The sequence below is a fragment of the Antrostomus carolinensis genome, unplaced genomic scaffold (assembly GCF_000700745.2).
Source record: "Antrostomus carolinensis isolate BGI_N321 unplaced genomic scaffold, ASM70074v2 scaffold26328, whole genome shotgun sequence".
Classification (NCBI taxonomy): Eukaryota; Metazoa; Chordata; class Aves; order Caprimulgiformes; family Caprimulgidae; genus Antrostomus; species Antrostomus carolinensis.
Window position 1 is genome coordinate 41122 of NW_010335397.1, and position 25948 is coordinate 67069.

Sequence of the window (25948 nt, forward strand, 5' to 3'; positions counted from 1 at the left end):
TGCTGTTCCTTGTTTCTCTGGAGATCAGGTTTTGGCCACTGTCAGAGGCAGCATAAGGGACAGATGAATCCTTGGTCTGACCCCAGCACTGCTGATCTCTATGCTCCAAAAGTGTGGGGATGAAGAATTCGGTGCAGGGGGGAGCTTTTCCCACTTATCCACATGCTCCTTTGCAGTGAGCTAATTTATACGGTTCTTTCCATGCCATTTTGCTAATCACATTCCATTACTGGAAGTTCTCATGATGCTCTAAAGCTCATAATAAATCTAGGTGGCACTGATGGTAGGATGCATAAAAAAGATCAGTCACCTGTGCTTTTTGCAGGTTAACATGCAGTACTTCAGTATGCCTTTACTGTACCACCTGCACCTAATAGGATTATTGCCCATTCACTTGGCAGGCTGTCCACCATCCACAAGAGTCCATAACCACTCTAGCACACCTTACATCTCTTGGATGTTTACCCAAAAGCTGTACCATACTGGCTTTGGATTATCTTTATTTTGCAGCAGAGTTGAGACAGAAGTCATTGGGTCATGCAAGTCATCAAGACCTGCCCCTGATCTCTCTCCTTTAGGTGCACAGCTAATCATAATTAATTCTTGAGTGGACTGTCAGGTGTAAGCTAAAGGTTCCAATACTTGGCTCTTTCACTGTTCCATCCACTGCTATTTTCTTTCAGGGAGCTATCAGTGTAAGACAGATCTTTGAACTCCCTTTTGGCCTTAACTGCAACACCTAGGGAGAAAAATGCAGCCACATTTTCCCCTTGTCCTTTCAGCAGTCAGCTACACTGTCATCTTCTCATTTGGCGGCATTTGAGTGAAGCACTAATCAAGTCAAAACCATTTGATATGGGCACTTGACATTTCATGAGCATCCTCATTCTCTGATACAGTCTGTAATTGGGCATAGGGAGGGCAGGCTGGCACAGTCACTCTATTTGTGCTGAGCTGTCTGCACATTTGTAGGGAGCAGCATGCTCTAGGAAATCAGAAAGGCTCTTCAGGAAGAGGCTGATGCCTGAGAAAGCAGGCATCTTTTTTACATTAACGGCTGTGTTCAGCCTGGGGGCAAGAAGGGGGCAGAACTGGAGAAGCCCAAACTCACAGAAGGCAGAAAGGCTATCAGGGAGTAACTAAGCAGTCCATAGCTTGAGAGTTGAATGGCATCAACTCAAACTAGCACATGGCAGGTTGACAACCAAAAGCATCTCTCCACACCAGTGTTAATTGAGCTGCAAAATTTCTTGCCAGAGAACACTGACTGGAAGCTCACACAGCTCCCAAAAGAAACCTTTGGGGAAGAAATCTGTTCAATACAAGATCATCACCTCTGTTTCAGGGACTTAAGCCCAAGGCACTGAATGTTGGGAGTATACCACCAAACACCATTTCATGCTTACCTTTGCTTTATGTTTCCCAAAGCTTCTGCTGTTGGCCCCTGTCAAAGGCAGAATTTGGGGCTGAGCAGACCTTTGGTGATCTGCTTGCAGCTGTTCCTGTGACCCTATTAAGGACACTCCTACTTCACTACAGAAATATCCAAGTCTGCTCTTTTCCTCCCTGTGCTGCAGGCAGAGTCCCTTATATTTGAACAGGTTGGTCTTCTGTCTGGTGTCAGTTCAAGAGTTCATCACTTACCTGTTGGCAAGTACAGGCTCAGCCCATGAAAGGGGAGGAGGGAAAGCAGAGGAATTAATCCTTCATCCATTCCTGGAAGATTTCAGTGTTCCTGCATTGTTTTGTGCAAAGGGTTAGTCTTTTAGAAGAGGTCAGATCCATTAAGTGATTGTGTCTACAGACTGCAAAATACTGCAAAACAGAAGCCCCCTGGAGCAGAGGAGTCAGACCCTGGTACCAGCTCCCAGGAGTAAGATAGACTAGTCCTGCCCAATGTACTTAATGATGAAATCTGGCCTCACAGTCTACAGCAAACACTGGCTGTTGTTCTGGATGACGCTAAATCACATGAGAACATGTAGCATGAACAAAGGGTCTGTCAGAGATTTTAAAGCATCTTGAATAATTTCACCCTAACCAAGTACCTAAGTAATGTGTTAAATTCAGCTCTTTGTGTTTTGATCCCCAGAGTCACCTGTGCTGCCTGCTGCTCTTTAAGAGACCCTTTTGCCTGTTGGGAGTTAATCAGTTTTCAGTTCTGGAGTTGCACAATAACATATTAAAAAAAAATAATCATTTTTATGTGAGCATTGATAGTAGGGAGATATGGAGATATGTCTTACCTGAAGTGTAGCCATCAAACTGTTGCTGACTGTAGAGAGCCAAGGTAAATACTGTGTCCAGCCACCACTTCTGCCTTGCCTCTTTGTCTTGCTTCTCACTAACTTCATTGGGTTTTATACACAAGGCTGACAAAGCACCATCACTAAGTGTGATACACATTTCTTCTATTGCACTGGGAATAATCTTTCATTATTATAAGCTTTTTCAATTTTCTTAAGGACTTTTACTACTTTGCCAGTGTAGCGTAATTTATTTTGTTGAGTGGTTTACACATTAAAGTGTGTGAAGTTGTATTTATACGTCTCTGATGAGTTCTTTGCTGGCTAGTGGATCAGTGTTGTGCTTTTTTTTTTATTGTAGCTTTCTGCTTTCACGGTGCAATTTTTCACCTGAAAATGAGGCTTCAAACCTGCTGACTTCTGCGACCTCACACCAGTTCAATAACCAGTTCAATTCTCAGCTCCAGACAGACAGCGTAGGGCCTGGCATCCTCCCCATAGCGGGAGCATCTCACTTCTGTCCAGAGCAGCTCAGGACCCTTCAAACAGCAAGCTGCAACTGTCCCTCTGAGTTGCTCTCCTTTGGTTTTCTGTCTCCATGCCCTTAGTTTAAGTTACATATTTTTATCCATACATTTTGTATATAGTTTTAAAAGTTTAGGCTCTATCTTCTGTTGCCTTTAAAATTGAAATGGTTCTTTCTTCCCCATACATCCTCCTTTCTCTTGTATCTTAAGCTTATCTTAAGCTATGTAGCAAAGTGCAGGCATTAAGCATGATTAAAGATGACCGTCAGCATACAGGGGAAACTTAACTCTGTTTTATGTAAGTGCCATTAGTGATGGAGAGCTCGTGCAGCACTTCAGGTAGGACAGAACAAGACACCATCCAGTCTTCACTAGCTCTTGTGAAAGAAAGAAGGGGAAACACATTCCCCCCAGATATGCCAATACCAGATTGCAGTCAGAACACATTGCTTGATCTACCATAAGTGCCTTTCAGAAAGTGCACAGATTCAGCTGAGAACTATGTTTATGTGACCCTTAGGGACAGGTTTTTTCACTAGAACCCAAACCTTAGGCAGAACATTTATATTGGTCTATAGAGTAAACATTGTTTCTACTGGTACTAAGCTGGTTAATAAAAACCACAGCTTTTCTTAAAAATAAGTTCAGAGGATTTAAATTCAGGGAGAGTAGTATCTTTTGTCCTTGCCCTGCATCAGTGGCATCCTGCTTTGCAAACTGGGCCTTTGAAAATACTGTGTGTATTTCTCTGCCTTTTGGACTGGGGAGAGGAAAAAGGAAATTATTTACAGTAGGCTGAATGGTAGGTGGTAGGCAAACCCAGGAGAAACCAGGGCTTGTCACTAGAGGCACCATCACCACAAGAGGTTTCACCTGCATTCACCTTGCTGAGAAGGGTATTTGCAAGCCTCCTGCATGCACACAGCTCCTCATCCTTCCTCTTGCACCATCACCCTCTGACCTACAGCTGCAGGAAAGCACTGGAGCAGCTCTGGTTAGGCAGTATCAGAGGTGAGCCCTTAGGACAACCTTTACACCATTCCCTTTGCATGTGTGCCAGCTGCACAGATGGCTTCTTTTTGGCTCTGCTTTCTGCTGAGTTGTACATATTAGAGCCTGCCTCAGATCAAACCTGCCTTTGCATTTCTAGCTAGAACATAACTGTGTAAGTAGTTGTGAAACAGCATCACATTCCCTTATAAATATAAGGCTCTGTTTTAGGATATTTTACCCACTTGCTGAGGGCTTTGAAAGTTGCCAGAAGAGGAAAGTGTGTCAAACAAACAAACAAAAAAGCATTACCACATCTGAAAAGGGTAAATTAAAAGCTGAATGGGCTGTTGAAAGCCTGATTCAAGCAATAGGAGTGGCTGATCATTAACTTCTCTGCAGTAGATGAGGCAGTGCTATAGAAGCATATTACTAAGAGTAATTAATTTAGCACCATAACATCACTTTTAAGTAGGTGGATTACCCCACTGCATAGGGAAAAAGTAGTAGATAAAAATACTCTGTGGAAACTAATTGTAAGTACATCAGCTGCACAGAGAGCCCCAAGCCTATTTGTCCTCAATCACTGTACAAAGCTACAGCAGCAATACCCTCTGTAACTTTAAGCAAGGCATTTTCCCTGCTATTAGTGATCAGCTAGGATTCATGGTCAAGATATCCCACATGAGAACTCATCCCTACAGTTGTTAGGTGTTTTACTACTCGTTCCTTAATTAAACACCTCTTTCTTTAGCACAATAGTGTAGTATAGCAGCAGGGAGCAGAGACTGAAATCTAAAGACGACAGGAGCTTACAACTGTTCCCTTACATGAGGTATCCCTCAGTGTTGCAAACTAGCACAAGGCCAACCCCAGCGAAACCAGGAAGAGGTGGTTTCTAGCAGACCAAAGTCTTGGATGCTGAAACAGGACAGAGGAAGCCAAAAGCAGCCCTTAGCTCAGCCCACAAACCAACGAACAGGTTAAACAAACATGGACCTAAACTGCCAACAACATGTAACCACTGACTTGTCTTGGGATGGAAGATTTCACACAAAGGAAGAAAGATTCTAATAGATCTTGGAAGGTATAGATCTCATTTTGCAGCTTACACTTCTTATACAACAGAAGAAAAATATCAGTTTAAGCCAGGTAAGTATGAAGCAGTTTACCTTTTGCTTCCTTTAGCTCTGAGTTCTAGTTCTCCCCTCCATCAACAAACTCCAAACCAGGCAGCTGTGCTGCTGCTGCTGCTGCTTTGGGTTTTATAGCCGTCCCCCAGAAGCCTTTGCAGCCTCTCTTCCCCCTCCCCTGGGCTTTATTTCAGTGGGCTTTAGCCTAGTAGGAGAGTAGCTTTAATTCAGATACAGCATGGGGTTAAATTCTTGTTTCTTTCTATCCTTTTCTGCTGAAATTGTGTTCTATTAAGCACACTAATGTTTTCTTGTTTTCATTGTGCAAGATAAAATAGTTTACATTAAAAAAATATTTCAAAGCTTATTATTTAGTGGAGATCTATTCATAAACTTTGACATGTTCTTCTGTAAGGAGTTGTCTCCTACAGCCCTATGTAAAATTTGAAGCTTGGATCTCAAATTGGGCTTCAAACAGGATCTTGAGGAAAAAAGGTTTTCCTTCAGCCTCCAGCTGAAGTCTTCCTCAAATTGTTCAAGTATAACCTTTTTTTCTTGGTTCCATTAGGCAGTAAATTGTGAGGAAAACGTGTGTTTCAGTGTTAAACGTCTTTTGCACAATAAAAGAACAATCCTTCATAGTTGTTTTGTGACCTACTGTACAGGTGACAGGCTCACCACTGCCTTGGTGAAGCATTTGCTTTGATGCTCTGTCTACCATATCATATATGCTGCATTTGTTAACAGCCTACAGTTTTGTAGGGAATACATGCATGTGACTAAATATATGAAGAAAATATCAGGGACATTCACATGTTTTAGATGTGTTCATCTGAGATTCTCTGGAGCTGTATGTTTTCCTCAGCCAGATGAAGCTCTCGGGGACGCTCTGTCAATCTGGTATGGGGTATAGGTGAATGCTCCTCAAACTGTAATTTTACCTGCTGTAGGGAAGATGCCTCCTGCCATGAAACTGATTGGTGGTTTATAAAACAGATCTGTATGGGTTTGTCTGGGTGTCTTCCCTTTGCCCTCTCCTGCCAGCTCCTTTCTTGCCACAGCAGGGTTTGCAGGTGGGGAGTGACCTCCAGAGCACACCACTGATGTCAGAGGTGAGACAGTGCCAGGTCCGACCTGCTCACGAACCTCTGAGTGGCTGGGGCGGCCAGTCCTTGTGCATGGGTGGGGGCAGCTGAGCCAAGCACCACACCCTCCCCTCTGGGCCCTTGCAGAGGGCTGGTGTGGGGCAGGGGGTTTGCATGTGGGTGCGGTACCTAAGGCGTATTGCATAAGGAGGTGGCCACATCCTGCCAGCAGATCCAGGCTGACCAGCGGAATCCAGTGCAGTTGGTTGCTATAATGGTGGAGCTTTTTGCTTTCCAGTTCCTCTGTGAGGCCTAGAGACTTTAAAATGAAACAAGAAATCCTTTAAATGAGAGCAGAGACACCGATAATCCCATGTAGCCATAGGACATTAAGCCTGCAGTATTGATGTCTCAGTTTGGCTCTTGTAACTGGTCAGAAAGTCTTATGGGGCTGATAGAGATCAGAGATTTCAGATCCCAGAAATTATTAAAATAATTATATAAAGTAACAACAATAAAACTTCACTTACTTTAGTGTCAGATCTTTCTGACTGATTCCTTCAGCTTGCATATAATTCCCGTAGCCTGAAACTCTTCTGAATGAGTCCCATGCTCTCACTCCACAATCCCATGAGTAAAATCTAAAAAGCTGACTTTAACTCCTCAATAGTTGAAAGGCTTTTGGGGCCCTTTTCACTGAGTGGGAAAAGCTTTCATTTGCAAGCCAACTTATTAAAATGGCAAAGTTAAGCATTGTCAAAATCATGGCAAATGCTGTGAGCCTGTCACTTTGAAATTGTAGGGGCAGATGGTGAGAAACTTTCCTGCTGGTCAGGGAACTTTCTGAAGGCTCAGTTAGTTAGACCAGACTGATTTTTTATTTTTTTTTTTATAAGAACTAAACTTGGATTACCTCCCATTTGTCATAGTCTAAAAGCATATATCACCTAGTATACGCCAGCTGCTTCATGGTAATGTCATGTCCCAGAATAACCTTTTCATTTGATCGTGCCTCTGGTAAAGCAAGGAAGCCTGTGAGCTCATTCCTTGTTCTGTGTTCCTCCTCAGTCTTCGCAAGCCAGAATTGAAATGCAGTGGCATGTCGGTTTTGTTTTGTTTAGGTTTTTTCCCCCCAGAGACTTGAAGTAACGGAACACTTTCAGGACAGGGCTTAAGGGCTAGACAGCAAGACAGTCCCTATTCAAACAGAAAGAATGATGGAAGAATAACCATTGCTGAATGTGGGCTAGCTACCGAACTGACAGCTGCCTTGAATATGCCGATAACGTGCTTGCAGGCTGTTCAGAATTTTTGGGTTTTGGTTGGGTTTGGTTTGGTTTTGTTTATCTGGTTGCTGCTGATGAAGTTTTGCTTTCCCTGGTATTTTAAAGGCATGTGTTGTGACCTGTCACTTGCTGGATCTGTTTGATGTGAAATTTGAGTGTGGCCATGGAAAAGCACACAGTGGGAATGTGTTTATTTTGCTCTCTGCTGGAGGTAGCACTGAACAGCTTATTTTCCAGTCTTGTTGACGTTTCAGTTCAGGTTTATCTTGTAAATGTAATAATCACATTTTAGGAGGAAAATTGGCGTGTGTGGTCTACAAATAGAAGGCCCAAAGCCTGCAACTTTGCTTTAGCTTCCCCCAGACTGTGGCTTTCCCCAAGCAAACAGCCACATTCACATGAAGTTCATGGCAGAAATAGTGCTAGAAACACCAAAGCCCAAATTCATAGCCAATGTAAATCTTCCCTAGACACTAAGGGGCTTCTCTAAATCACATCTGCTGAGACTGTTGGCTTCCTCAGCTGGCAGATACTCTCCAGATTTTGAAATACCAAATGGGTTTTAAGTCTATTTACTCCTATCCTAAGAATTAAAGAAATCAAATAAAACAAACAATGGAACCAAACCAAAACATTTTTCAGTGCTGCCTTGCCAAGAGGGATATTCATGGACTTCACACACGATTCAATGTGAATTCTCCAGGAGACCTTTATTATTGGTTACACGATCACTTATATACTCTTAAGCTGCTAACACACACACGCACACACACACACAGACACACACACACACACAAAAACTCTTCATTGGCTAAAAGCTGCTGTTCACACGCCTGGTTACAGTACTTGATTGGATAAATCCACCTGTTCATGAAGTATTCTTTTTACTTCTGACTAGTTAAAATAAGAAATTTTCTTATCTTGTTTTTCTTGCATTCTTTCTCACTCAAAATCAGGGCTTAATTGCCCAAGGCCGAAGCCGCTTGCAGCTTCAGCTCTTAAAGCGCCAACTCTGCCTGGTTCCAGAGAGACTGCAAAACAGAATCTTTCGCTTTGCAAACACTCTCCCTATTTAAAATAACTGGTAGATAGCCACAGATAGTACTCTCAATTTCAATTCATATTACAACATAGAGGTGTTGAAAGCTAATTAAAGAAATTGATTGTTTGTTCAAAGCTTGAAGAAGGGAAACCCTGTGCAAGCACTTCTTTTTATTATCCAGAAACTTTGCCTTTTCTAAGCCAGGGCTACTCTTAACTAAGAAAGTGTTGTCTAACTGTGTGACATGCGTTACATGAGAAAATTATACGTAGCAATTTACTCACGTATATAAAATGGCTTTAATTGCAGTAAACCATGATGTCTGAGCTAAAAGTTATTCTGCTTACTGACATGAGGGCAAATTTAAACTTCACCTTCTTTAGTTTTTTCGCTTTGAAGAGACCAGTGTAGTTTTTACTGTACATGGCAGGAGCAATAAGAGGACTCTAAATTAGGATACATCTTTCCTAAGAAAAAAAACGTTTTCCGTATATTTCTTTCCTGTAGCCTTTTGGTAAGATGTTGAGTGATGTCTCGAGCTCCCCAGCCACAGGGTCATTCCCACCTGCAGTGCTTGTTCGTGCCTCTCTTGCACCTGAATTTGTGTCTGGTGTTCATCACATTGCAACGTATCGTGACTGAGAGCACCTCTCTCGAACTGAACGTGCGAAGCTGTGAGGCTTACCATAGGAGCACAGCCTGGCTTATGGTCTGGGGTTTTGAAGACAATCAGTAAGAGCTAAATCATACAGTCAGTCTTTGGCAGGGTTTCCATGAGCTGAAGAATGATGTATAGTGACTCTCTGAGTTAAGCCAATGACAGATTTTACTAAAGACTCTCTTTCTTCATATTCAATCTCTGTCCTTAGACTTGATGTTGCTTGTGGAGATGGGCACATTATGTGTGATTTTACATCTCTTTCATGAGAGATGTAAAAATGCCCCATTATAAAGAAGCAGTATTAGTGTTTTTCCCCACTTACCAGAAAAAGTACTATGATAGGGCCACATGTCATAAGAGAGGACCTGCTGTATATTTACATTTATTTATGCTCTTTGACTATGTGCAAAATGCACTTTTACCTCAACCTTATTATAAGCACTTGAATGAAAACTGGAAAATGGTTAGTATATCTTTCTGTTCCCAAGGATAACTATCAAAGAAAATCTCCTACACATTAGCACCTGAATTTCTTCCTCAAGCAGCTCAGTGAATAGAATTATTAGTGTAAACTTGTGTTAGTTATGTATCTGTACATCACTCTGTATATTGGGAGAGGAAAGAAAAAAAAAAAATCCTAATTCTTCATGCACCAGCACTGGGGTGAATTTTACCAGGCATGTTACTGTATAACCGTATGCCTCCATGAGCAGATTGAGTCATCTGAGAAGTATTTTACATAGTTCTGCTTTTAGCTAAAAGCTTTTGTATTTAGGAGAACACTATTTCAACAAATAAAAACAAGACCTTATAGTTAAAGTCAGTGTTGAGGACCAGTTTCTCAACTGCTATAAACTTGGCTTTATTATTATTATTACCAGCAGAGAATCTAGAAAGTAATAGACTGCAAAACAAAAAGAGGAACAATTTTGCACGCACCTATCAATTGCAGAATGAGAAATCTAGAGATTAAGCATGCAGACTTCAAAAAAATCCACTTCAAAACTGGCCACCGTGGACAATAGATAGGGATTTGTAGTACTGGTTATGAGGCTGTTGCAGTTTAACTATATTGACTGGCACTTCTGTGGTACTTGCTTTATTAAGCATATTTATTAAGCATAGTCATTCTGATCATGAATTTCAGCATGAAATAGTTTTACAGAGGCTTGTGTGTGTTAGCCTAAGTGATTCTTTGCTAAAGAAAGAAATCAGTATGTCAGTGTGGTACTGGACATCTTTGAAGTTAGCAAAATTTAACTGCCCAGATGTTTCATGAAAGGCTTTCAATTCAGATAGTATTTTCAGCCTGGCTGCCTACCAGAAAATAAATACCCTTCAATTTTTCATGGAGCCAGGCGAGTCTGATAGAGGTTTTTGCCTCTTCCCTGCCCCCCTGCAGTGGTTGTCAGTACTGAGGTACTGGAGTGACACCTCGTGGGCAAGAGGCAAAACAAAGAAATTTTAGGAATCATAAAAGAATACAATTTCTATATTAAAGACACATTAGGACTTTATTACGTCTTTTCATAGTTCATCTAAAATAATGTTTCCTACAGCTCCACTGCTTTTATTTTCATGCTTTTATGTATTAATCCCCAAACACTAAGAAAGAAAATAAAACGTGTTAATTACTGATCCAGGGAGAAGTACCAGATTTCTACAATGAGATTTAAAAAAAAAAAACAAACCACACTTTCCCAAAGTCTTTCAAATTTTATTTCACTATTAAAACTATGATTATTTCTTAGACAACATTTTAAAAGGCTTCTCCATTAATTGTGGTTTTTTAAACTTATGGGAATATAAAATAGTTTAAGGTTTCTCAGCCATCTGTGAATTTTATATGTTCTACACTGTTTCACTTTTTCCTTTTATCCTTTTGCCTGTCACCAAAGGATGTTGACTAACTATTCAATTCCCAGTTAATTACTGACTGTAAGTCAGCAGTCCCAGTATATAGAATCATAGAAGGGTTTGGGTTGGAAGGGACCATAAAGATCATCCAGTTCCAACCCCCAAAATATGGAATACTTCATGAATTGGCATCTCAGGATGAGATTTGGAGCTGGCTGAGGTAATTCATAGAAGCTGTAATACCTCAGATTATAGTTTTAAAATACAATCAAGACAAATCTAATACAAGAGAACCCCTCCTCCTTTTTTGCAGTCAGTGAGTTGGAAGATATTTCAGAAACACATGCCTGCATTGGTGGGGGGAAAATTGGCAGGTGTCAGGCACATTTGTAGTACAAAATATTATACGTTCAGAGCCCAGAGCAAACACAGATCAGCAAACAGCTGTGAAATATTTACACTACTGTCCACAGTTTACACAGCAAGGGGTTGAAATGGAGCATAGAAACTCAGGGACTTGCTCACTTTGAGTGATGAGTGACTGTTCTGAGATAACACAAAAAAAGGTCAAGATCCTGTTGGAAGCAACCAAAGATGACCCATGAAGAGGGACACTAAGAGACTTAGTTTTTTCCCTGCCTCCCTTCAACTAGTCAAATCCTTTCTGATCCCCACAGGTGTCTGAAGACCTGCTAGGTCACAGCATTAAGCTGTTCACAGTATGATCCATTAAGAGAGCCTACAGGGTGAAGAGGACTGACCTTTCCTTTCATCCCCCTGTGCCACCAATTGGGAGCATTTTAGGGCCTGAGCTGTCTGATACTAATGAGTCATGATGGGACAACCTTATGTATTAGATAACTCTCCTCATTGTCTTTAGTCCCCATTGGAAGCAAGACAGGCAGAGCCAGCCCTTGGTTTGGTTATGATGTCCTTCCTCTAATCACTGTCAAGGAGAATAGCCTTGAAAAAGTTAATCTCTGATGCCTCTTAAGTCAATAGAGTCAGAAATAGAGGGGAAGAAAAATAGCACTGAAGGGCAGTTGGAGACAGAGGGAATAGCAGTGAGGGCTTTTAATGATACAGGCACAAAATCTCTCAATTTTTTAGGCAAAAATAGCTCTTCTGAAAGACCAACAATGGACTAATGGGTCTTGTACAAAGAAAAGTAGTAGGTGCAGAGGAAACAAAAACCAGGGAAGCTCGTTTAGCCCCACCTGAATTACAGGCTCATGGGGCATCGCTTGCTAAACAAGTCTAAGCTGTCATGGGAAAAGTGTGTTCCTCCAGGACTAGGGATCTAGAAACTACCAGGATCACAAGTTTTAGCTCTGTCACAAACACGTTGCCTTGCACATACTGGAAATTTTGTGAGTTGTAGGCAGGATCTTTTGAAAATTAAATTCAATAGGTTACCATTTAAAATAGTTTGAGAAAACATCTTCTTAAACAATCTCCTCCAACAGTCTAGTGTAAACACTAGAGAGGTCAGCAGAAAAGCTTTTACTAAATTCAAAGAACTGAATATAACTAATCCTGTAAAGCCACTAATTATCCCCAAAGGAATAATACCTGTCATTCTAGCAACTTGGAGAGACCAGCTACCACTTCCGATTCTTTCATTAAAGGCAGCCAGCCACCTGTACTGGATCTATATCCTTGAGATCAGTCAATTAATCAATTAGCAGCGGCATCAATAGACACTGCTGTTGATTCAAACACAATGAAAATATACTGAAATAGCCAGCAGACCACACTGAAGTAAAATATGCTTGACAACAGAGGTGAACACCGAGTACCCTGCTGACATTTACACATGAGGAGGCCATACTTTACACAGAAATACATAGCGTCATTACCTGAAACCAGCCATTGACACAGCCAAGGTACACCAGAGCAGCTGGTGGTCGAAGCAATGGGAAATTCTTATGTTACCCCAGAAATTGATGCACCTTGTCAGAAAATATAGTAAGGAGCTTGGTTGAGAATGAATAGTTAGGCTTAATGAAGTATAGTATAGCCTCTGTGTCACTGTTTTCTTATTCTCACTCAGCCTTAATAGAGCTGATGCAAAATACAATCAAATAGAGCCAGTAGTAGTGCTATATCTTCATGCAGGTCTGTAAACACCGAGCAGGAAATGTAGCTGTTCAAAACTGGCTATTCAGAAGTAACTCCAGATACTGATACAGGAATGCTAGTAAGTTCAGTCATTTGCTGCTTAAAAGTAATTTCAAGTTTAGCAAATGCAGCTGCAGTCTTGCTGAGTAGATAGTTTCTTGCAAGTGGTTTATGAGTCCAGCAGGTACCTTTCCCATCCCCTCTGGGCAAATATAAATCTTGCATCTACCCCATGCTTAAACAGATGAAGTAGCAAAGGAGCATCTTGTTGTGCATGTTCCAGGACAAACAGGAAGTTCCTCAGGTAATTAACAGAGGGGGAGGTTGTTTACATTATCCTTTTTAGCAATGTCACAATAGCTTGACATCCCCTCCTTCCCAGGGAAAACTGATTGTACAGACACTAAAAACAGATCTACACACAGCAGTGAAAAGCAAAGGTCAGTCCTCCTTTAGCACCATAGGAATTAGATCGAACGTGCATTTACCAGCTGCTGCAGGACTGGCCCAAGGCAGTGCCTATTCAGCCCCTGAAAGGCTGGTACCTCTCTGAGCTGCTCCATTCATTTAGTTAACAGCAGCTTTAGATTTCAGTCAGAAACCAACTTATGCATAGGGGACGTCTTCCAACTTTAATTGTTCAGAGGCGTGCAGCATTTTCCTTCATTTAATAAGATTTAAAAAAAAAAAAATCATTAACCTCCTTCCTTTTATCACACACTTCATTACCTTAACCTTATTCCCTTCAGCACGAACTCTCCATGCAGCATAAAGCAGCAGGTACCATTCTCATTTCCTGGCAAATAGCATGGTGTGCCAGTGGACTCAGCTTTGCCAGTCACAGTAAATACACCGCTCTGGTTCTAGTAACTGCAGTTGCATTAAATGTTGAAGTTTTCCTTTAGCAGCTCAAATTAAGAATAATCCTTTCCTAGCACTGACAGATTGCCACCAGTTGTAACTTGGGTTAGGACAGACATTTAACATATTTCTACAGCACCTAAGGTGGCTATTATCAGACCCTCTAGGTGCAATGCTGATCCACCCAGTAAGGGACAGGGATAGGGATTATGAGATGCCATGCTTAGTAGCCCTGCTCTTTCAGGACTGGGTAGGTAGATAAATTGTGGGTCGGGGTTGCTTTTTATTTTATTTTTCTCCTCTAAATCAAATACTACCAGATGGCCTGGTAGAGCTAACAGAGCAGGTTACAGGTAAGTCAGCTGCAGCTGCAACTTGCCGGCCAGGCTGAGGATCAAGCCTGACACGACTGTTTAACAGACACTGCTTTGGGAACAAGAAGTCAGGTGTTTAGAGCAGAGGTCAGCACCCTGCAGCAGGGGTGCCAAAGACATGACACTGACCCATTTGGACAAGCAAAGCACAAAGCTGCTGAATAAAAGCCAGGGCAGCTTGGGAGAGGCAGCAGTTCCCAACTCAGCTCTGTGGAGCTTCTGTTTTCCAGAGCAAAAAACCAAGTCCTCTCTCCCTGAGGTGCTTCCTAGCTCCCACTCTATTGCCTTCAGACCATCGCTTTTCCTCTAGTATCGTTTCTGGTGCCTGCATTTCTTTTGTCCTGTTCTAAGTCAGCATGTTCTAATGCAGCACTCCCACTCATAGTTTGGAATGCTCTAGGTATTAATCTTCCTGAATTTTCCTTTATCTGAAACACTATCTTTTCTCTTTCATGTGACTTTTTGTATCTCCTACCCCAGTAAATACTGGGCAGAGAATACGATTTGTAACACAGCACACAGGTTTTCAGAACGAGAGCCTCTCAGAAAATTAGAGACTTAACTTTCAAAAGCAAACATGACTCTAGAAGTGGCTGATGTATGAGAGGGAAAATATTTAAGACAAGAAAATAAGCAAGGAAGAGGGATATCACTGTTAAGATCAGATTGCTAGGGACTTTCAAATTAGAGTCTGGATAAAAGGAAAATTCACAGAGATGTGTTCTGCATGTTTGGTAGCAGCAATTTCAGGAAAAGATAGCTGCTGACACTGTTCCATCTCCAAGTGCCATAAAGGCACATAAACAATAATGGGAAAACACCCACAAGAAGATAAGTCACTAGAAAAAGAACATATGAACCAGTGAAGCCCTGCCAAGCACTTACAATGTCCTCAACTGAAGGACAAAAGTAATGTAGCACCACAGTAATGCAGTTCTCGGAATACATAGCCAAAGCACTATCAATAAACAGGACTGCAAATTATTACCCACAGGGGGGTAAATCCCCAAAGTGCAAGGCACCTCAAGTTTCCACCTGTGTGAAAACGGAGTTTCAGACAGCAAAAACTTGAGCATCACAAGCCTCCCACATACTAGGTCTAGAGAATAGGGCAGTTGCAAAGTGTAGATTATGTATTTTTCCTCAAGGTAAGTTACATGCATCATTGTTAACTTTGCACTGTTTCAGAATGGAGCTATTCAAATGAGTCAGGTCTTGGGGTATGATATTCCCCACGTTACCTGGCCTCAGACACTGATGGACAGTGTTATGTTCTTCTGTCCCATTTGCCAGGACTTCTACAGTAGTTCATTCAGAGCTACAGTGACAGCTGTGTTACGACACCAATCATAACTGTGCCTGGGTAAACAAGAAAGATTACAGACTTGTAGTAAGTTATTGTTTAAAAATAAGCTTTCTTTTAAAAGTTTTAGTACTGAAATCTTTCAGTTAAGATCGGCTAAAGTGTTCACTGCATCACATGAAACTGAGACAGGTACCACTACTTACATGACAAAAATAGGGCTTTACCAGTATTGCAAACAACGAAAATCTGAAGTTTGACTATCTAAAGTCTTACTTCTTTGTGCAGAGAAGGCAAGTGTCAATTATGAAGAAACAAATTAAATGTTAAGGTCCCCAGTATTTGCTTAAACAGATTAATTTCTGATTTTCAGAGCAGTTGCTAGTAGGTTCCCCCCATTTTGCTACACTGCTGTAACTAGCTAGCAACATCAACACTATCCCTTGGGCTGTAAAGCTCGCATCAAATTACTACATCCAAAAGCAGATAAATTAGGCCCTAGTTTAATTTGTCTTAAAATTGCATCCTATCCTTGGTGTTAATAAAAGGAGTCAGCCATAGCAATCTTCTTCCCCTCTGCCTTCAATTAAGGAGTAGCTTTCTGTATAAGCAATTAAAAAAACACCCAACCAATCTCTCTCTTCCTTGGCTCTCCACTGCTAAGTGATGTCATTAAGCTGACAGTATCCAGATACTTCTAGAGATTAAGAACCACTGCAGAGAACACCACCAACACCCCAACCCATATTTACATCTGAAAATGCTACTTGTTAACAAAAACTAGGCCCAACACTAATGCTTTCAGCTACTCATCAAAAGACACAATAAGCAAAATCCTGTCCCTCGGCTGCTATCTCCACTGCTTCTGTTTCAAAGTCTCACTTCAGCAGCTGTAGGACAGGGCTCTTTGAAACCTCACTTTGTGAAGAATTCATTTTGTTCCTTTCACATGCCCCATTTAGAAACTGAAATACTTTCATTACTATTCCACGCTTTGCTGCAAGCTTTGGCCCCTAACCAGCAAGTAAAGGAGCACCATAGGTCTTAGCTGCAATAAAACTTAAGACAGATGTGCACCCTGTCCCTATTGACATATCTGAACACAATAGCAATTGGAAATCTAAGATACAATCAGTTATTAGTATATACCTTTGAATTTTGTTTGAACTCTTTACAACACTCATCTGTAAAGTTAAATGCTGGAGAGCTTCAGAAAGCTCCTGCTTTAATCATGAGAGTCTGTAGACAAGTAGCATCTCAGTCTATGATTATTACAATTCCTAGCAGTCATGTAAAGTCAACATTTACTTGGCTATTCCTATATGAAAGCAGACTAGTTTTCAAATTCAGGCACAATCCAGGGGGCTTTACCCTTAATAACACTCAGAGGAGACTATTAGTAGTTGGAAGGGGCCCTGCTAAACAGTTACACAGCAGTATAGAGAGAGTCCATGTAAAATTTAAGATATCATACCCTCACTGTGCCAATTCACAAGTTAACATGATGATGTCTAGGAAAATTCTTGGGCCTTCAGGATAACACAAAAGGATACACAACAAGGATTTTTCCAAATGCAGATTTGCAAATACCTTCAAGAAACCTTAAACCTTAAAATTAGTTCGGCCATCTACTTGGCTTAGTAGTAATCTGCAATTCTTCAGTTCAAAATATCTCCATTTCCATGTCCTTTGGCACACGGATGGCCATGCTCAGCTCAAGTTTTAAACCAACATTATACTGGAACAACCCAAACTTCAGAGGAATTTCCTATCCTATCTTCCTATCATAGAACAGCAATTTAGTAGTTTAGGTTACCCACTTTTAGACAAGTGGTACCTTACCAGCAAGTGCCAAAGAACAGTCCTTTTGTAGAGCACCCATAGTCTAGAAATAAGTTCAGCCCTTCACTGGATTTAAAGCTTTATTTATAGAAAGTTGGCTGCATTAGTGGCAGCAATATTTGCATTGTATTTGAACTCAGCACTAATAGGTTAATATTTACATTTAGATAACACTTAAACAAAAACAAACTAAACACAATCACAGTTTTAGAGCAGAAAGACAGACGTACAGTTGTAGACAGACTCAATAGTAAAAGTAATCACAATTATTTAACTCTGGTTGATTTAGTCCAAAGGTCTATTATTTCTTAATCAGATTAGCAGGAAGAGTGGATTTGTCCAAGTCGTCAAAATATGGATGGTTCAAGGCCATTTTGCCAGAAATTCTTTTTGCAGGATCGTAAGTTAACATTTTCTGGAAGAAAAAGGAAACATATTTACTCCTTCGTGAAATGGGAACTAAAATCATGTTAAATAGGTAGATATTTAACCATAGTAATAACCAAGTAACCATAAAGATAAGTTTTCCCCCCTATGTTCTATGATTTCTCATAGAGGCAGAGGTCATTTCCACATACAAGTCAGTAGTAATGCATAATGTTTCAGAAAGCAAAGAAAAGTTTATCCTCCCATTCAATAACCAAGCCCATGCATGTACCAGGCTACCATATGCACTGAACTACATCCAGAACCAGGCATCAAGTGGCAATAATTATCAGTCTCAGCTTTTCACCTAAGGGAAATTAATAAGCTTCAGGCTGTTAAAGCCAATAATGCTTACAAGAGCAAGTGGCCCTACCCTTGTTTTGTTAAACTGACATCGAAGAAACTCATGTCAAATTTCTTCTACTCAGCTTGGTGCAGTGCCTTACAGTTAACATACAAGTAATCACTCGGAATCCAAACAGGAACACAGCACACAAACAGGTAGTGCTGAAGAAGCCCAGAGTTTTAAAACTTCTTTGCAATAAGTTACTTCAACTGAAGACCTCAATAACAAAGTTGAGGAGAGCAAACAGAGGGGATGCCATAGCCACTAAAACAGCTCCCAGAACTTTCTAGAACAGACAAGAGATTTGTTTCACTGGCAGTTTAAAAAGAAAATCTACAGCCAGGAGCCAAAAAGAAGAAAGGAATGAAGCATTTAGCAGTTTTCTACTAGACTTAGAACTAGCAAAGTATCTGCAAAGTCTTTTTGCCTTTTTTCTCCTTAAAGTACATTTCAACTGCAAGTAATCAGGATTCCACCAGCTGTTTCTCCCCTATATCCACAACAAATTTATATTCCAGAAAAAATAAAAGCTTAACCAGTATTACTCTGCTCAGTATTCAGTCTTGACATTTAACTGTCTTTAGGCTTCATCGTACTGGAGTCTTCCAAGCTGATTTAAACCAGTGAATTTGCATTTATATTCTCTGAACTCCTGCCAAATGCAGTGCTGTCTCTAGATTTAACCTTGTACATCCAATTTTTCCATAAGTGATAGGTGCCCATTAGCTATACCCCAGAACAACAGTATCCTATAGCTAATACTGATATCAAAGGTTGTCTCAAAATTGACTCAAACTAAAAGGCAAGTTTCATTTAGTGTCACAGCATCCCTTTTTGGGACTACAGCATTTCAGCTGACAGATTAAGTAATTGCTTCTTCTCTGAGCAGTCTGGAACATAGTTTTTCCTGGAACTTAGTGTCTGGTGGACCACAGTTTTTGATGACAGCCATTAAGTGCTTTGAAATGCTGGCCACAGAAGTCATTTAGCTTACGCAGGTCTTAAGTTTACAACCTCACTCGAGCAATTGGTCTTAACACAAAAAATACGTAATCCCTTTTCAAAGACAGCACTTTTACATACTACTTCATCTATAGGAGAAGTTAACATTTTCATTGACATACCTGAGCTCACGCTCTAGCATGAAATATTAATTTTTGTTGCCTTTAAAACTATATTGCTGCTTCAGGTTTAAGTGCCATAGGCAACTTAAATGGATTCCAGATGGCTAAGAATTCAGCCATTTCACCACCACCAGGCATTAATAGGAAGCTAAAATTTCAACATTTAAGGCAAAACTAGACAGGATTTTATAGAATTTAATATACTTTGAGATTAGTATTATGTTAAGACCATTTGAGGAAAATATTTTTTGCCTTATTGTCAGCAGCAGCTCAAAACATTGCTTTTGCACAATGAAGTCACAAAAAAGCTCAGATGAGTACTTAGCAGGCCGGTTGCAGGACTACATCAAGAATAGTAACCAGCCTGTTCAACTGATTCTAGTTTGTAAATACAATCTGTAACAATTCTACTTCAAACTGATTTAATAATGAAGCTGTCAGTGGACACAGAGGAATTATGCCCAGCTTAAGTCCGTTATCTCTATAAAACAATACTGCTACAAGGTTCAGAGCTATCCAAAACAACTGTATGTTTACCAAATGTTGTTCAGGTTGTCAGTCTGAACTGTGGCTCTGTTCTCAAAGAAAAATTGAGAGAAATTGTGGTAATTTTAACTTCTTGGGTAACACTGCTTCATCCAGAGTATTTTGCCATACCAGTATGGATAATTAACCACTTTGTGACTGCTTAAAAACAAACATAAGCCAGCTACACAGGTAATTGCTGTACAAGGTGCCCCTTGTACCAAGATGGTTCTGAAGTTTCAGCTTTTCTTAAGACACAGAGAGCACCCACCCCACACCCCCAGATGCAAGTCTACACTCTATAAATGCAGCTTTAGGAGACCTAAAGGATAAGTCACCAAGGTACATTCTTATACTTAGAGGCATTTAAGATCACACCTAAGATGTGATCTAAGTTAGTCCACAATGGCAGCATATGAGCTGGAAGAGCCCTCAATGGAAAAGCCTGATGAAGAGCTATCAAATAAAAAGCTTAGTGTGGTAGTTCAACTGCATGGCCACAGACCTAAAGTCAACTCATCCTAGACACAAAATATACCAATTGAAAATTAATTCACCACAGCCAAAAATCTTTAACTCAAAATTTAAAGGCAGTTGAGACAGACACTACCAACTGACTTAAACTAAGCTCCTGGTTTCACAGCTAATCAATAAACTCAGCCATTTCCATTATTGTTTATTCAGTTAAGACCACCATGAAAGTTTAACCAAGATTAATCCCCATGCTACCAGTTGGAAATGTTTTTCTTTTATGGATCAGCAGTCATACAGCCAGATCACAATTAGTGCTGACACCAGGAAGGTAACAGCTACAGTTTGTGGGCAGGAGCCTTCATTTCAACCTGTTTGTAAAAGCTTATCTTCACTTTCAAGTTGCATCTGGCTTATTAGTATAAAAGAAGCTGAGGTATAATGGCTTAATGAGAAGAAAAGTAGTCATCTATTAGTTATGAAAGGAGTGAATGTCACACAGTGTGTCAGTTCTACAAGAATAATGGCCCATACCATTGCTGACAGTTTGAAGATCTGCATGGCTGTCATAGCCAAGACAGATTAGTATAGCTTTATGTATTCTAGAGTATTTGAAACGGCCTGTTCAGACTACTTACAGACAGCAGATCAAGTCCATCTTCATCTAAGTTTTTGACATGTGTTCCCAGGCTGCCAGGTTTCCATTTTGGGAATGTGTTTTTGTAGTCTTGCAGGGATTCCACTTCAGGCCACACCTCATTATTAGGGGTACCTAAAGCTCTACGCAAGCATAAGCAAGATACAGAGCATTTTAGTCTGAAATCTGTATGCACTGCTATGATTTTAGTAAAACACAGCACTGTTGTGCAATGCTGCACAAGGAGCAAGGAAAGGTTCAGCCTGACGTACCTGAAGATTCTGAAAAGCTGGTCAATCTCAGAGTCCCCATGGAAAAGCGGCTTTTTAGTTGCCAGCTCAGCAAATATGGTACCTATGCTCCATATATCTACAGGAGTAGAGTAGCGAGCAGATCCTAGCAACACCTCTGGAGATCTGTACCACAGTGTCACTACCTATTGAACAAGGAAACTTTTTAAATGAGTTTATAGAATCAGGTTCTCTAATTGACTGCAAGCACAATGGCTCATTCATTATTAAGCAACTTTCACAGTTTTTTGTGAAAATAATAGCCCATGCTAGAGGTTTTCGTGAAAAATACTAATTTCAAACTTCATTTACAGATGAGCATAGTGAACTCCATTGCAGTAGTTTCTACTGCAAGCAAAGCAGTTGCCTACACTACTTCTCAAGGAGCAGGAAACCTTCAGCACCTAGCCACTAAAACCCACAACAAACTGAGGGACTTTGTGAAGCAAAAACACCCTTATGAGACAGCAAGCAAAGAGTTCTGGCCCATCTGACTCACTGTCAAGGTATTAGTGGGATTCACAAGATGCTTTGGAACCTCAGAGTAAAGCCACAGCCAGGGAGATAGAAAGCCACTGAATAAAACAAAACCAAAATATAACTTTCTGATACTATTAGTTTATGACTTCAAAACCGCTGTGATTTTTTTTAGCTGTTTGTCCAAATAACCAAGAGGATGTTCCAACTCACTCACTTCATGGGTGTATACTCGCACTGGAATTCCAAAGGCTCGAGCCAATCCAAAATCTGCCAGTTTAATCACTCCCTTATCATCTATTAAGAGATTCTGAGGTTTTAAGTCTCTGTGCAGAACTCTTCTTGAATGGCAGAAGACAATTCCTTGCAAGATTTGATACAAGTAACTCTAGAAAGGATGAAGTGGGAGGAAAAAAAAAAATAAGAAGAGTAACCTTTAGTACAAGTTAGTGTTCTGCAACATAAAGCTGTTTAGCTCTCACCATAGCAGCAGGAAATGGAGACCCAAAGCTTTGCAGATATTGCATTACTATCAATCATAAAGCCACACAAATGAATTAATTTCTTCAACTTAGTTTAAGGCAGTTTAATTTCAGTAATTAAAATAATCTGACGTGGCATTTGAGACAAACTCACATTCATCTTATTATCCACAGCTGCTTCTTTAACATGCCATTTCTCCTCAAGGAGTTAATTATACTGAAAATAAGAGCTGCTTATAGCTTTGTAGGTCATCATCTTTAGATTAATTTCTCTTATATTAAAAAATTGTCCTCATTACCTTAACCCGTGAACGATCCAAATATTGGCCAGATGGAATAGTATCCAAGTATTTCTTGAGATCCATGGAAAGGAATTCAAAGACGAGGTACAGTCTTGAATCCTGCATAATAACATCCTGAAGGCTAAAAATTGAGTATATGATCAACTCCATTGCAAAATGTGTGGACTGATGGTTAGTTTCCCCTCTTACCAGGGATACAAGCTGGCATTTACAGATTCCTATTACGAAAGCCTTAAAAAGCTTTCCATCTTCAAAGATTAACAGACTTACTTACACTGTCATCTGGAAAATCAAGTATACCTGAAACAGTGTCAGACACAGATTAATACCCTATATGCTTCCTCAAACTTACGTTCCTTCATGCCTAGTATCAGACATAGGAAGTCTGAGGAAAAAATAGTTGCCTTAAAAAGAAAAAGACTGAGTGTTGGTGCCCTAACTTCCATTTGAAGCTGGCTTATTACAGCAAAGCCTGAATCACTAGGAGGGTTTAAGGGAATATTATAATAAGAAGCTAGTACAACCTAGGATTTGCACAGGTTTTTAAGTATCTCCTTCATCCTTAATAGATTATAAAGGTTCCTAAACCCAAGCATACATACATTGAGACACTACATGGCTGGAACTTGGCCAGTTTTAGGGCATATTAGAGAGAAAGTATTTTGCTGCATCAAAGAGCAAGTAAATATTTTGTGTGGAAGAAAATAGCTGTGATCAATTCTACACATCAAGTAGTCACTGATAGAAATTTCACTCATACCTCAGATGTGCCAGCTATGACAGCATCGTAACACAACACATAAATCTATGCTACAAAACAGCAAGGAAGTCATTGATGAGAGGCTCATAAGAATACTAAGGTCAAATGGTCTATTCCAAGGTAGCAAATAAAGTTCTGAGACTAACTAAAGTAACAGCTTCAAACAGTTTTCATGAGGTGCACCGTCTCCATTCTGACAATAACTACTCTGAAGGTAGTTTACATAAAATTACAAAATTCCTAGAATGGGAAGAGGCAGCACAAAAAAGTCTTAATTAGAAAACTGGCATAAACACAGGATTTGGGACTATAGGTATTTGCTGCAAAGCAGACACTGTGTTAAGCAGAGTATAGCTCTCACCTCACTAGAATAGTGAAAAAATAGTTTCATATCTGAAGGGACATAGTGCCCTTCAAAGACAGTAGCTAAATACCAGTATATGCATACCAGACTATATTGGGATGATGCAGCTCTTTTAATAAAGAAATTTCTCGGATAGCAGTACTTGGAACACCTTCCTCCTCACTTTCTAGACGTATTTTCTTCATTGCAACCACTTGGCCTGTGGTTTTGTGCCGACCTTTATACACAACACCATAGGTACCTGAACAAAAAGACAGTGAAACGTACATAGGAAATACCAGCTTCAGGTACAGACAAGTCATTGCAAATAAGAATCACTAACACAGGCAAGAGACCTTGCAATCAAGTATTTTTTGTTTAATTATTTAGCTTGATTACGAACTACTACTTGGTTTTGGCAGTTCAACCCAATAGTTTTGTTGGTTCAAAGCATGCCACCCATAAACAGTACCTTTTGTTAGGACAGGTAACAGTAGCCTAAGTGTAAAGCTTGAATATTTGGAAGATGTAGTTGTAAAATCAGGTACTATTTGAGTTTCACGTTGATTAACTTTCAGGCGAGATCAGCATACCACTTCAGCCCCCAGGGGTTATGATTTTGCCATTGATACATCAGGTTAAAATGTTAAAGGTTTAGCTGCAAAAAAAGTAGCACTCCCCTCTGCAATCAGAGATCTATCCATCCATTGGTCAGATCTATAGAAATACCTATAGCACAAACCTCACTGCAGGAGAGGGGGTACTGCTGCAAGTTTCAGCAGAAACTAAACTCGGAACCAGTAGTAAATCTCAAATCAATAATCGACTTTAATCATAACTGTTCACAGAAGTAGAACCCGCAACAAACCAAGACAGCCTAAGTATTCTCTTTTCACCCTTCTTGAAGAATTAATTCCTCAGGTTTAGCTCAAACTAGCTTCAGGAAGAAAGATGCACACAACAAGGCTTCAGTTACAAAGCTCTGTTGTAAGATCCAAGTCCATACATTTTGCAATTACCTTAGAGAGCACCTTCTCAGGGTAACATACTGCAAATTCTCAAGTCTACATAAAGCTTAAGCATTATAAAACACACTGACATTTAACATAGCCTGGGTTTCCAGTGAAGGGGGGGGGCAGGATGGGGGACACTAACATCCACATTGAAGCAATCTTCTTAGTGCCTTATAGTAAATTAATGTTAAAATTAATTCTCCACAGAGGTTTACAAGCTGCTCTTTTCCTTGACAAGCGTAGTGACTGGATATAATCCAAGCAGAACAATCCACAAACCACTACTCCCTACCAGCAGCTCTGAGAAGAATAAGTATACCACATAGTACAACTTCAGGAGCAACTGGTACACAAGTTCATATGCAAAGGAACAGAGCTTCCTAAATTGAAAAGCTGGTTTCAAGCCTCAGACATTTTTTTTCCTCCCCAGCTGAAAGAAAATTACACCATTAGCCATCAATATGAAGGCAGATGCTTCTCAGCACTGATCAGTTGTTTCAAATAGACCATGTCATCTTCAGAAGAAGGGCAATCTGAAAGCTTTTACCTCTAGAGATAATTACCACAGTTAACCACAGGCTTATTTTGCCAGTTAGTTGAATCTCAGTAGCTCCTCAAATAGCCAGAGCGTGCAGAGAGTCTACGAAACTTGATAACTCAAACTGTGGAGCATTACAAGGCTCATGGTTCTCCATACTTACCTTCCCCAATCTTCTCTATTTTTGTATAATCATCCATTGCTGTGGTTATCCCTGAAATGAATGGGGGAAAAAAAAATAAATTATGAAGGTGAACAGTTGCCATCTTGGACACAGCCAAGTCACTGAAATTATGCCAGGTCTTTGGAAAGTAGTTTTGTCCTGCATAATTAGGATGTAATGTGAAGCAGTTACCCTTCTCCTTAACAAACACACGGGATTTTATTCAGGGTTCCAACTAGAAAAACTGTATCTCTAAGTATGATTAGGCACCAACTCAAAGGAGAAAGAGGCTTTTAGGAAGAAAGCTTCTTCAAGCAACTGAAAAAAACCCACACCCTACTGAGTAGTTTTATGTAGTTACTCATTAGCAGGAACCCTATTATCTAAAATCACAAGGTTTGATGTTAGCAACATAAGGGAACAGCAGCCCCACATAATTTGATAAGTACACAGCATAGTCTTCAGAGCTACAAACCGCTACGTGAAGGAGCGGGGCACTTCACACCTTCCCGCGGCCCTCGGCCTCCTTCACTGAGCGCAGCTCAACTGTCACACCAGGTTCGGAAGCGTTACGAGGCGAGGAGCGAGAGGAGGTTTCCGCGGTCAGGCAGCCGCTGAGCCAGCGGGGGAGGGCCGTGAGCGCTCGCCCCGGGCCCGCTCACCGCGCGGACGAGCCCAGGAACAGGCTGACGCTCCGGCCCAGCTCCTGTCCTGCTGCCACAG

General features: G+C 40.5%; 1 protein-coding gene across 5 annotated transcripts; it reads right to left on the minus strand.

Annotated features, from left to right (window-relative positions):
• Positions 1–17406: 17406 nt before the first annotated feature.
• On the minus strand, positions 17407–25270 carry CDK1 (cyclin dependent kinase 1). 5 transcript variants are annotated; one of them, XM_010174535.1, is made up of 7 exons: positions 25226–25270; positions 23617–23773; positions 22406–22529; positions 21842–22012; positions 21130–21293; positions 20859–21000; positions 17407–17743 (listed from the first exon to the last, which is right to left on the minus strand). In XM_010174535.1, the coding sequence occupies exons 1-7, from the start codon at positions 25260–25262 to the stop codon at positions 17630–17632; spliced, it is 909 nt and encodes a 302-aa protein (XP_010172837.1). In that variant the 5' UTR covers positions 25263–25270; the 3' UTR covers positions 17407–17629. The 5 variants fall into 5 exon arrangements, with proteins under 5 accessions (XP_010172837.1, XP_010172842.1, XP_010172840.1 ...); XM_010174540.1 differs by having other exon boundaries at positions 21130–21194; positions 22412–22532; positions 23698–23773; positions 25226–25262; XM_010174538.1 differs by having other exon boundaries at positions 21130–21194; positions 22412–22529; positions 25226–25262.
• Between the last annotated feature and the right edge of the window lie 678 nt (positions 25271–25948).